Source organism: Bremia lactucae, linkage group LG9 (genome assembly GCF_004359215.1).
Source record: "Bremia lactucae strain SF5 linkage group LG9, whole genome shotgun sequence".
NCBI classification, from domain to species: Eukaryota; Oomycota; class Peronosporomycetes; order Peronosporales; family Peronosporaceae; genus Bremia; species Bremia lactucae.
The window spans coordinates 1,764,901-1,776,797 of record NC_090618.1 but is presented as its reverse complement, the minus strand read 5'-3'; the positions used below and the strand labels follow the sequence as shown (position 1 = coordinate 1,776,797).

At 42.8% G+C, this 11,897-nt stretch overlaps 4 protein-coding genes across 4 annotated transcripts; 2 read left to right on the top strand and 2 right to left on the bottom strand.

Moving 5' to 3' along the window:
• Positions 1 to 1,168: 1,168 nt before the first annotated feature.
• CCR75_000873 (uncharacterized protein) lies at positions 1,169 to 1,911 on the bottom strand (the record flags this gene model as incomplete). Its single annotated transcript, XM_067958978.1, has 2 exons — positions 1,169 to 1,279; positions 1,513 to 1,911. 2 exons carry the CDS (start codon positions 1,909 to 1,911, stop codon positions 1,169 to 1,171), a joined length of 510 nt encoding a protein of 169 aa, XP_067819568.1.
• Positions 1,912 to 2,184: 273 nt separating this feature from the next.
• On the top strand, positions 2,185 to 2,745 carry CCR75_000872 (uncharacterized protein). Its single transcript, XM_067958977.1, has 2 exons — positions 2,185 to 2,549; positions 2,623 to 2,745. Exon 1 carries the CDS (start codon positions 2,280 to 2,282, stop codon positions 2,547 to 2,549), a length of 270 nt encoding a protein of 89 aa, XP_067819567.1. The 5' UTR covers positions 2,185 to 2,279; the 3' UTR covers positions 2,623 to 2,745.
• A 547-nt stretch (positions 2,746 to 3,292) lies between these two features.
• Positions 3,293 to 3,535, top strand: CCR75_000871 (uncharacterized protein; the record flags this gene model as incomplete). The annotated part of the gene is made up of 1 exon (XM_067958976.1): positions 3,293 to 3,535. One exon carries the CDS (start codon positions 3,293 to 3,295, stop codon positions 3,533 to 3,535), a length of 243 nt encoding a protein of 80 aa, XP_067819495.1.
• A 7,595-nt stretch (positions 3,536 to 11,130) lies between these two features.
• CCR75_000870 (uncharacterized protein) lies at positions 11,131 to 11,538 on the bottom strand (the record flags this gene model as incomplete). Its single annotated transcript, XM_067958975.1, has 1 exon — positions 11,131 to 11,538. The coding sequence occupies one exon, from the start codon at positions 11,536 to 11,538 to the stop codon at positions 11,131 to 11,133; it is 408 nt and encodes a 135-aa protein (XP_067819494.1).
• Positions 11,539 to 11,897: the final 359 nt, after the last annotated feature.

The following is an 11,897-nucleotide window of genomic DNA, read 5'->3' as shown; positions in this document are numbered from 1 at the left end:
GTAAAATGAAAACTGTATTAATATAGTTAAGTGTCTCTTAATCTATCTTTGTAAATGCTGACTTAACTATAAACTAATACTAAACATGTAAATGAATTCTTATCTATCTTATCTTGTAACTCTCTTTGATTACTTCTACAGCTGATTAGTCTGCGGAATAAATAGACATAATGGTCTATACCTATTTATGGATAAGAATTCAGGATATCACCACATAAAGTAATATCCTCCAAATATCATCTACCTTTTAGATTATATTAATTAACAACCTTTAAGTGTTAATTTCATGTAACGATACACCCCGTTACATCTACAGCTGATTAGTCTGCGTAATAAATAGATATAATGGTATATACTATTTATGGATAGGAGTTCTGAACATTATTATATAAAGTAACATCCTCCAAATATTATCTACCTTTTAGATAATATATTAATTAACAACCAAAGTGTTAATTTCATGTTACGATACATCCCGTTACACCACCGATTCCATTGCATCATTGCTACTTCAGTTTCTTGACCCAGTATCAAATCCAGCGATAGGGAATTTTTCAGTGACGTCGTCATCGCCATCACCGTCAAAGTCATAAATGTCACGTTTTTATATAAATTTGCAAAAGTGTTTGCAGCCAAGTCTTCACCTTTCGCTTATACCCGCTGTCATAGCGACTTTATCTGATTGTTTCATTGATCTTTATGTCGAACATGAAGCCGGTTATGTGCTTCGTTGGAAATTATGTGTGACAGCCGACAACATCGTGTAACGATAACCGATTAAAAATTCCATGCGACAGGTCACCGTAACCTTTATCTGCTTGGAATTTGGCAGTGGCAGAATGCCAATGAACCAAATCTCAATGATAAAGCCAAATAATCTTAGCATGACGTAAAATCTCAATGGTAAAGCCAAATAATCTTAGCATGGCGTGACTGGCATTACGGGTGCTATTAAGTACGGAATGGTAAAAGCTTCATACTCACATATGATTATTTTACCGAAATTTACGGTCTGATAAAAATAAAATGCAGTTCGCCTCGTTAAATTAACGAAGCTTCTCATTTATCACAAAGTCATTGCAATGATTAAGTTCACGAAGGTTCGTTCGACGATCGCCGCCGTGACATCTACTTTTCTTGCCACTAACGGGCATGGAAACGAGCTGATTTAGTCTTCCTTTGAGGCATCGACTTGGTCCATCCTGAACTGCCCATATTGACCTTGTTGTCGACGAGATTGCTCATCTTCAGGGCCAAAAGGATATTCGATGAGTCGATTCTAACAAGACAAAGCGACGAGGAGGCTTGCGCAAAAAAGGATGAAACGCTTAACAAGTTAGCAGTTGCAAGACAAATTGCATGCACCACTATCACGAAAGCGTTCGACAATGAAAAAAAACACACAAATGTATTATGAATGTTTTCTTAAATCGTCAGTAGGCCGAGGAGAAGTAACATAATGCATAGTGTAATGCCTATGGCGAGGGTGGCATACCTTTTCGGATGACTCACATTCCCATCATTTGCCGTCAATTCTTTAAGTATGACTTTATGGAGTTTCTTTATGTCGTTCTCGTTCAGAGCCTCCTTCTTTTCAAAAGAGTTCAATACCGAAATCACCTTCTTATTCTTCAATGCGTCGTCAATGAGACGGGGATTTTTCCTTATATCTTTAAAGAAATCGTCAACTTTTCCATGCTGATTGTCATTTAAAATCTTCGTCAGCGCTGCCTTGGGCTCTTCCGGCGATAAAGGTTCTTTGGTCTTGCCTCGAAGCTTACCAATCGTAGCCATAAACCAATTTCGCTCTTCAGTATTCTCCGCGTTGTCAGCAAGACGGCGTTCACCCGAAATGGCGACGGAATCGCTTCGAATTGCTTTGGCGTCAGAAATCGAGACCCTGGCGCTCATTGCGACGAAAACAAAGCAAACGACAGTGGTAGCAAGGAGCGTGGATGAACGCATGACAGGAAACAGACGATTGTGCCCAATGGCGACTTAAACGTGAAAAGGAATTATGCACTTTTACAGCGAGTATTCGCACGTCGTCACTTGGTAAAGTCGCCATTTCGGAAAAGCACGAAAAAGAAAAAGACGGAGGTTTTTCAAATGGATAGGCTGCAAGTAATGGTGTCTATCTAAAAGACGCGACAAAAAATAAACACTGAATGAGATTACGTTTGTCGTTCGAGCATTATATCCAATCCGATCAACCCATTCGTCTTTACGTTTCCGCCAATCATTATCCGTAACTGGTGTTTACCAGCCAACTCAATGCCATGCTTGTCCTCGTAGGTGACGAGACGGGGTTGCTCAAGTCTATTGCGCTAGAAACGAAGGAGCAGCGCATTCTGTCCAATCGTGAACATCCACAGGCACGTTCTCGAGGTATCCAACGGCTTTGCTGGTCCTCCGACGGTCGTGATGCCTCGGATTGCCAGAACAACGTGGTGCTCGCACGTGCTAACGGCATCGTCGAGAGCTACGAAGCGTCCCATGGCATTACGCGAATATGTAGCGAAAAGCTTCCCATGGCATATCTCCTTTGAAAGTAATGGAAGCATTGTTTCGTAAATTGCTTCAAAGAAACTTTATGCAATGACGCTACCGCGTGCCTAATAGGATGCAATCTTTATAGCGAAATAAGCCTACGAACAAGCCGCTATGTATGACAAAAAAATATTCAATCGAGCGAAATCAATCTCTCTTTAAACGACAATAGCATGTACAACTCAAGAGCTGCAGCAAATTTGTTGATGATTTGTGACTCGTGCCTCATTTGACGAATGAACTCCGATAGCAAAGCACTTAGCTAATCCATTAGAAAATTTAGCACAGCAGTAACAATTAATGCCTCAACCATCTCGTTTTTTTATCCGCATTTTCCTCAAATTGCTTACAGTTGGCTACGCAAAGCAAAACGGTCACACACTCAGTTGAAAATCGGTCGTATATTTATCGTTCACACAACCTATACCTACTTGGTTTTGTCTAAGATATTCTACACCTCATATTTTTCATCTGAGTTTTCTTGACAGTTTTTTTAATTCTGATTTTTTTAATTCTAGCCCTAGGGCTTATCTGTGCTCAACGATGCCCGGGGTCCCAGGGGTATCGGAAAGTCTGCTGTATTTGCTGCTTTTCGATTAGCGAAGTTTGAACCCGTGACCTTTGAGTCGACATGTGGTGTGACCCGGCGCTAACATACTCATATCGTCCGCTATTTCATCCTCGTTCTTCATCAGTTTTACTTCGACCACAGCTTAATAGCACCCGTAATGTTAATCACGCCATGCTAAGATTATTTGGCTTTACCATTGAGATTTGGTTCATTGGCATTCTGCCACTGCCAAATTCCAAGCTGATAAAGGTTACGGTGACCCGTCGCATGGAATTTTTAATCGGCTATCGTTACGATGTTGTCGGCTGTCATACATACTTTCCGAAGAAGCACATAACCGGTTTCTTGTTCGACGTAAAGATGAATGAAACAATCAAATTAGTCGCTATGACAGCGGGTATAAGCGAACGGTGAACACTTGGCTGCAAAAACTTTCGCAAATTTATATAAAAAGGTGACATTTATGACTTCGACGGTGATGACGATGACGACGTCACTGGAAAATTCCCTATCGCGGGATTTGATACTGGGTCAAGAAACTCAAGTAGCAATGATGCAATGGAATCTGTGGCGTCCGACCTCATGGACTCTTGGACTTGTGGCGTGGGCGACTACGCAGTCAAGTGCCAACGGCAAATCCTATACACAAGGAGTATCATGGTGGAAAGTCCAGTGAAAAGGCGACGATACAAATTATTAAATGATTATCTTCGAAACAGCTTCCTGGCTACTTTTGAAGATGCGTTTGAGGAAACGGAGGAGAGCGATAGTGCAGGAGGCATTTCACAACCTGATGCGCATTCAATTCAAGTGAACTGATAATGATTGCAACAGTGTAAGGGTTTTAAGCGATATTGCCGATCATGATGATTCTTGTGGCGATGATTTAAATGAAGAATTGTGTAATGGGGCACACTTGGGTTGGAGAACCGTTGTTGTGGTACATTTACTTTATGGGTAAAATGCCCTTTTATCTAATTTTTGAATAGTTGGTTACTTCAAGCCCATTTATTATGGGTAATAAATGTAAAATCAATTATTTTGATTAGCTAGGATAAGGTTTTTAGATTTAGATAATTAATAAAGTTCAGTTCCCCTTTTGATCTTAAAGCGTTAAGTGCCTTCCTAAGGCTTGCGCATTGATCTGTAAGAGATAGAAGCCTTTCTAAGGTATATCCTCTTGGGCACTAGTTGCCACTTGGTTCTAATAACCTCTGAATCCCTTGAACTAGGATTCCTTACGCTTTGATAGCTTGTACGACTCCCTGAATTGTTAAGCCCATTCGTTCAATAGAATTAAGTGACTCTCTGAGTCTGAAAGTCTTCCTTTGACTATAGGAGCGAGGTAGCTCCGCTACACCTGGTAGCACTCGTAGTCAATCTACGTCTGAGTCATTACAAGACTAATTTCTCACGAAAATGGAAGAGGTTCCAGAATTGTCAGAAGCGCAACGCGCCTCTTATGACAAGCTCAAACCTTATTCGGGCTTACGCACGTCAAATTTATTATTTCCCAATGACCAGATGTCCTGCATGGAAGGCTTAAAGCCTTCATGCGGTACGAAGCCTCCCTGATCGGTCAGGAACAGAACTATTTAGCGGCATCTATGCCAACCCGGTACATCTCTGTACCTGACTCAGAGCCGAGGGCTCGCCCTATAATTGTAAATGTGAAAACATATGAGGGAAAAGAGGGAGAAAATCTCCCTTTTTGGATTAAGCAGACGGAAATGTCCATTGATTCCGCCTTGTTCTTAACAGAACGGCAAAAGGTGGCTATGGCCATTTCCAAACTTGGAGGTAGAGCCATGGAATGGGCACTATCGTGCAGCACGTCCATAAACGACGCTTTTCCCTCATGGGATTCAGTGATATAGCAAATGACGAGCATGTTTGCACCCCTGATCAGGCTTTTCGCATGCGAGCACGGCTCCTAGCGACTCGACAGGGTAAACGAACCATAGGGGACTATGTCCAGGAGTTGAGAACTCTCATTGCATCTATGCATCAAGACAGATTCAAGGTTGGCAGAAACTAAAAGACGCTGTTAATAAAAAGAGGAGTCAGAAAAACTTGCTGATATAACAACAAGACCCGGTGCAAGAAGCAATTGTAGTGACCATCTTTATGGGAGGTCTCAATGAGGGCGTTGCCCGGACGGAATTGTTCCGATCTCATCCGGCTACGTTCGAAGAGGCAGTTGCCATAGCGCTACGCGCCGAGTTTGACTTTAAGTCTGCTCACGTTAGAACGCCTGTTTACCGAACAAGCACTTCAAGCACATGGGTTCCGTCTTATAGAGCGGAACCTATGGATTTGAGCCTCGTTGAGGAAGGAGAAGAGGCTCTTTAAGATGTGAAGCAGCATAAGACCATCCGTAGATGTTATATGTGCGGAGGCACGAAACATTTACGACCTGCCTGCCCTCTTCAAAATTCGCGTAAAGCTCGAAGGAGCCTTAACTCCGAACCTATACCAGAGATCTGGTACGGTGCGGGAAAACGTCGATACCCAGTAGGTGCGGGGCGCCCAACTGGGGAAGACCTAAGCTCTGTTGATCCTCAAGGAGGTTAGAATAAACAGAACCTAGTCTCGATTAGCTCGGTGCTCAATGGCACGGGGCAAGAGTATAAGCCTGGCTTGCTAGTCGCTCAAGCGACTGTAAAGGGCTTTGATAAGCTGTGGTCAATTTTAATTGACTCAGGAGCGTCTTGCAATTATGCTCAACGCCTTTCCCTTAAAGGAAGTCAAAAGCGCTTAAGCGCATGAAAGTGATCCAATTACTGTTCGCGAAGCGACTGGGACTCGTGTCACTGTTTCCAAAGTTCCATTGAACTTAGGTATGAAATTTCTGGACTTTGACAGAATGAAACGCTGTCTCGTCCTTATTTTGGATTCGAGATATGATCTCATTCCTGGTATGGCCTGGCTTGAACGCCATGAGCCATGGATCGATTGGAGGTCTAAGACCTTAGGCGCCACGCGCAATATTCCTAGCAAAGTTTTGGAGTGTCATGAACCCACCTTTGCTCAGGCAATAAAAGCGCTATTGGCGCGGATCATTGAATGAGTCTGTCAGTGTTTTAGACATTAACATGTCTGAGTTAATAAACTCTGATGTTAAAAAAAAATCTGATCCCGACTCAGCAGAAATAAGTGGAACGGCACGTACTCCGTCGAGTGACACTCGTTATAATAACGATTCACTAAATGCTGAAAGCATTGTTGGCCTAAGGCCGAATCATCAAGGGTGCAATAACCTCTGAGATACGTGAAGTGGCACGTCTAAGTCCACCGAGTGTGGTCGGCCGAGGTGGTACCATACTGAGTGTCAATAGTGACACTATTGGCAGTTCGCCAGGGCATTTTGGGTCAAACCCTCCTAAGACACGTGAAGCGACACGTAAATGTTCGCTGGATAAGGAAGTTGAGTTACCTGACTCCTTGTCGGATGCCAAATTAGACACCATGTCTTGTATATAACCAATATAGGCTGGAAAACCCGGGGACGTGGATGTCCCGGCCTCTAAGAGGCGTATTGTTTCTACTCCAAGACAGAGTGGACACGAAGCGTGTATACCCTCACAAAGTGATACGAGCTAGCAAGTACATACGCTTGTAAATGGCGTAACCGGTAACATTGAGGGGAAAGTTAGCCTTGCGGCAATCCCTTCGTTACATGCTCTTTTAGAGCTAGACGAATGTCTATTGATGAGTGCGGTCGAGCCTTAAAAGCAGGTGACTTATCTGAAATGGTGGTCATTCGACCTATGGTTGAGTTAAACTCATAGTCACTTCTCGACGAAGCTGTCTTGGATGACACAAAAGCTGCACTTAGTGCGCGAAATGGGTCATCGATCCTTAAAGATCCTACGGATCTCTTTTATTCCTTGATTAAGGAATTCCAAGATGTGGTATGTAATAAACTAACACCTCAATCCGGAGGTAAAAGGTGTTCGTCATGAGATTGACTTGATTCCGGGAACCAAATATTGTGTCACAAGACAATGGCCTTTACCAAGGGAGCAGTGTGACGTCATTGACGATTTTATTCGTGCTAAGCACGAGGCTGGAATGGTACGAGAGAGCAAGTTTCCTCATTTGACACCGACATTTTGTGTCAAAAAGCGAAATGGTAAATGGCGCATTGTACATGCTTATAATAAGCTTAATGCTGCCACTATACCATCACAAACCCCCATTCCTAGAAAGGACGTTCTTCAAAACAATATGGTGGGATGTACAATGTACAGTGCATTGGAGTTAGTCGATGGTTACTATCAATTGCTCATGCGAGCTAGTGATATCCCGCTTACAGCGGTTAGCACCCCAAGCGGCATGTTATGGGAGTGGCTGGTTATGCCACAAGGGCTTTCCAACGCCCCGGCAACATTTAATCGTATAGTGACGCAACTGTTTTGCCCTCATCGAGTTTATGCACAGACTTATTTCGATGAAATCTTTGTCCATAGTCGTGCGGAGCAGGGTAAGTCGGATATGGAAAACCATTTAGACCATTTGTGAGCAGTGCTCGAGTGCATGCGCACAAACAAATTGTATGCCAATGCATCTAAATGCATTTTTGGCGCAGACAAAATTCCTTTTTTAGGATGCTTCATTGGAAAGCGAGGCCTTAGAGCGGATCCCGCTAAGGTAAAAGCCATAGTAGATTGTCCGGTTCCTAAAAAACAAAGAGATTTGCGTAAGTGGTTGGGTCTCGCCAATTATTTACACAAATATAGCGAAAATTATGCTGATATGGCTCGGCCATTATCTAATCTCCTTAACAGGATACAGAATGGTGCTGGACTAGCACCAAAAATAATGCTTTTCGAGCAGTTTAGGATAGTCTTATCCATGCCCTGATTCTGGCACTTCCAAACCCAAATTGGCCTTTCAGTGTCGTCTGTGACGCATCAGATTTTGCCATTGGCATTGCTCTGTTACAAACATATGTTGATGGGCATGAACGTGTTATTGCGTTCCAGTCTAAACAGCTTAAAGCTGCGGAAAAGAACTACCCAGTTCATATCAAAGAGTTACTTGCTATGAAGTATGCTGTCGTCAAATTCAGAGACGGCGAAGCACAGGGTCGAAAAATTACGGAGAACATGACAAGGAGCTAGACAAAACAGCTGCTGCATTGTCACTTGCCACGATTTCTGCTAAAGTCTCGTCCATCAGCCTTAGCAAGCGTGGTGGTGCCTGTTGGTACTCCTTGGTAATGCGTTAATTCGATTCTTGGAAAGTTGGTAGAAATGTTGAGGGCTTTGCAGCCGAACAGCACGCTCTTCATTGATTACTTCACCCTCGTCCCAAACTTTTTGAGCGGATCATACAGACATTAAAAAGGGGCCATACTGACTTGTACTTTTTCAGTATAAGTCCACTTCGCTCTGCTTCAGTGCAAGTGGGTCCTCACGTCACTTCTTGTAAACTAGTACGTGCAGAGGAAGACTCTCTTTTAAACACTTGCTTCAAAGAGAATTAAATGAAAGCTGTTGATATATAATTAAGTTCTTCTGTTTGTATCTATTATATACTAACTTAATTACAAACTGATACAAAACATATAATAAAATCTTATCTGTCTCTCTCTGTGCGCGCGTCCAGCGCTGACTGAACCTCGGAAAAAGTAGATATAATGGTCTATACCGACCAATGGATATGCTTTTAGATTATAACCATGTAAAAAAATATTCTCCAAATATTCTCTACCCCGTTACAGAATCGTACTTTTCGGTTTCTGCTTGAGCCTCAACAGCTTCTTTTGCTGTGGCAATTGACGGGTACTTATTTTCGGCTGGAGGAGCAAGAGGCATGGCAAAAGAAGTTTACAGGACAGGTGCGGGCTCAGATCTTTTAACCTGTGTAGTCGACTTTCCATTATCCGTACTAGCAATTCAGCATGTATTCCATAACCCTTCGTTAATGCACTAAATAACAAGGAGATGAAGACACTACTGCACTTATCTCATGGCAAAGAACCACTCACCAATAATGATATTGATAAGCCTCATGCAGTCCTAAGCAAAATTGAGGCATCATGCACTGGCTAGAAGCGTGACCCGATATTGTGCATTCTTGCCTGGGCCGTCGTTATATATTATAAGCTCAATCGCTCCCCTGTCAGCTTGCATGCATCGCTGACAAGGGAGCGATTGAGCTTAATACGAATTACTGGGTGTGGATTTTAGTGCATTTCGCTTTGTCCCGCAAGAACACACTCATCAAAAATACTTTGGCACTGAAAATCAGTTGTCGTTCCGTGAAGAACACCTCCGTATAGCGTATTTGTGCCCGAAACCTGACATTTTGAGTTTCGTTGGCCCCAACTAGAATGTCAGCCACGCGTAGTGAGACTAAAGGAGCCCTACGCAGAGAATCAGTCGCATTCACAACCTTATTGTGCCTATGCTATGTGCGCCAGCCCAAGAGACTTGTTGCGTGTGCTCCACTGACAATAAATGCAGGTAATTGGAATGGACTACGATGATGTCTGTCCATTTCGGTAAAGTACATTCATTAACGAAAAACTTAAAAATATTTTACGTAAAAGACTTCAGCTGGTTGTCCCGTGCTACCGCTGTCAAAAAAAAAATCTTCTCTGGTACGGCGTTGGCTGCCGAGATGGTAAAATTATTCCATGCAATCCACAATGTACCAAGTCGATGCCTTCGACTTCTATGAAAGCAAAAGTCCCACTCCGTTGATCTCCTCACTAACCCCGAACCACCGTCGTCTCGAACTTGGAAAGCGTTTTCTCTCTGAACACCGACACCTCATAAAGACTAGAAGCTCTTAGGTCGCCGCCTTCAAAGCACTGGCTATTTCGTCCTGATAAGTTTCACCATCGTTTCTCGAGAATTGCAAACACGCGGCGGGGTAGGAGGACCGGAAATAATCATCTCATTAATATTCACAAGGATAATTATTGCGTGCGATGGTAACGGAGGCGCTCTTGGTCGTTGTTGCTGTCTGAAACCTCGTGAAATTGATCACTACGATGGCTTTGGGTAAAAAGCTTTCTGTAGGTTTGAGCCCGCTAGAAATCGGCTCCTGACGGGGCTCCAGCCAAAAACACGCAGCGCCGGCAGCAAAAAAGAATTTCGAGAATCTAATCGTTGAGGAGATCTTTGATAGTTTTTAAGTCGTTGTTGGTTACTTCAACACCGTTTGCCAATTAGCGACGCGCATCAAAGGTGCAGCTCGAGCATTGTCGTGGCGATTTAGAGAGATAAAAAAACTGCGCCAGCACATCTGTCGACGACATTCAAATTCTGCTACTGGTGCCATTGGGCGAGTGTCTCACGGTGACTCGCAAAGTCATAATAGATGGCCAACCAATTTTGACGCTCGAGACGCTTGCGCAAAAGTACTTGCTATTGTGATAGAGACGACCACTGCGCCTATAGGCTCGTTACGCGAGCCTATATATAATGCTTGTAGCTGATCCCTAGCGCTATGATTAGCCAAAATTTTCAACCTCATTTACTTATTTTTTTAATGAGCATTTACACGACACCATTCCACGATCTAACTTGATCGAAGTACGCCTTACACCCAAAACTTTCAAAAAATATCTATTTATAAGCTTTCGTGGTCAAGGAGTAATGCGAGCAAGTAACAATGAACGAAACACTACCTTTTTGTTACGGCTGGCAATCGAATTTGCGATCGTTTGAAAATCGAGATGAAAATGAAAATATGCGAATAGTCACAATTGCGTTTTCGACAATGTATCAGCATCCAATTATTTCAGTTTCAAAATCAACAACTTTTTCTTTTTAATCCAATGGTAAAGCCATATAATGTTAGCATGGCGCTCATAATCATAGGCACGCAACACATATCGAAAATAAATTATGAGAATGAACGAGCTGTGTGTAATTACCCAAATAATTCATTCCAGCAATAAAAAAGGAGGATGATCAAACAGAACTTTTTTGCTCCTAACTACCCCGTCTTATCTGCAAATTTAACCACCAACCACCATCTGTCTGAGCTTTTTAATGTTCACCTTTCCGACGGTCTTGCCTAACATATTTTTCGATAGCTTTATCACCCCCTTTCTGCATTACGTTTACAATAAAGTTTGGATTATCCCTCGCCACGTTGACTACTGGGCTGAACACTTTGTGTTTCTGAAATTTTGTCGAAGCGTCTCGTAGCATCGTATGAGACTTATCAGAAGCCAAAGATTTTCCAATCTGACCAAAATTTTCGTTAAGGCCCTTCCACGGTTTGAACAAAGTCATAAACCAGTTTCGCTCTTCGGTATTACTCGTACTGTTTGCAAGGCGGTGTTCATCCAGATTGGCGTCTGGACTGCTTGACAATGTCGAGTGGTCTAAAATTGGTTTGTTGGCGCTTGCCACGACAAAGGTCAGAGAGATGACAGCAGTAAGGAGTAGCATGTACAAACAAATGGCAGGAAGCCGACGATTAAGCGAACTACCGAAAAAGCGAAACGAACTCTTTGAATGGAAATAAAGAAATGAGCTACAAGGGACTCAGACATTTGTTTGAGACTTGATAAGTGGGAATACCGCATAAAGCAAAAACAGAAGGATAAGAATTGGTGGCATACGTGAGCGTGAGTCGAACAGCGGGAAATGCACGTGGAATAACTGTGTCAGCAAATTAAGATCGATCCGCTTTCATTTGTCGCTCGCAATGTCATTCTTTCTTTGCAATTTTGTCGACATGTTACCGGAATATCCGTTACTTTTTGCCATGTTAAGTAATTCTGGTCGGCGACAACATAATTTACATA

Coding starts and splice junctions, on each gene's coding strand:
- CCR75_000872 (XM_067958977.1), top strand. CDS start 2,280: ATGCTTGTCCTCGTAGGTGACGAGACGGGGTTGCTCAAGTCTATTGCG.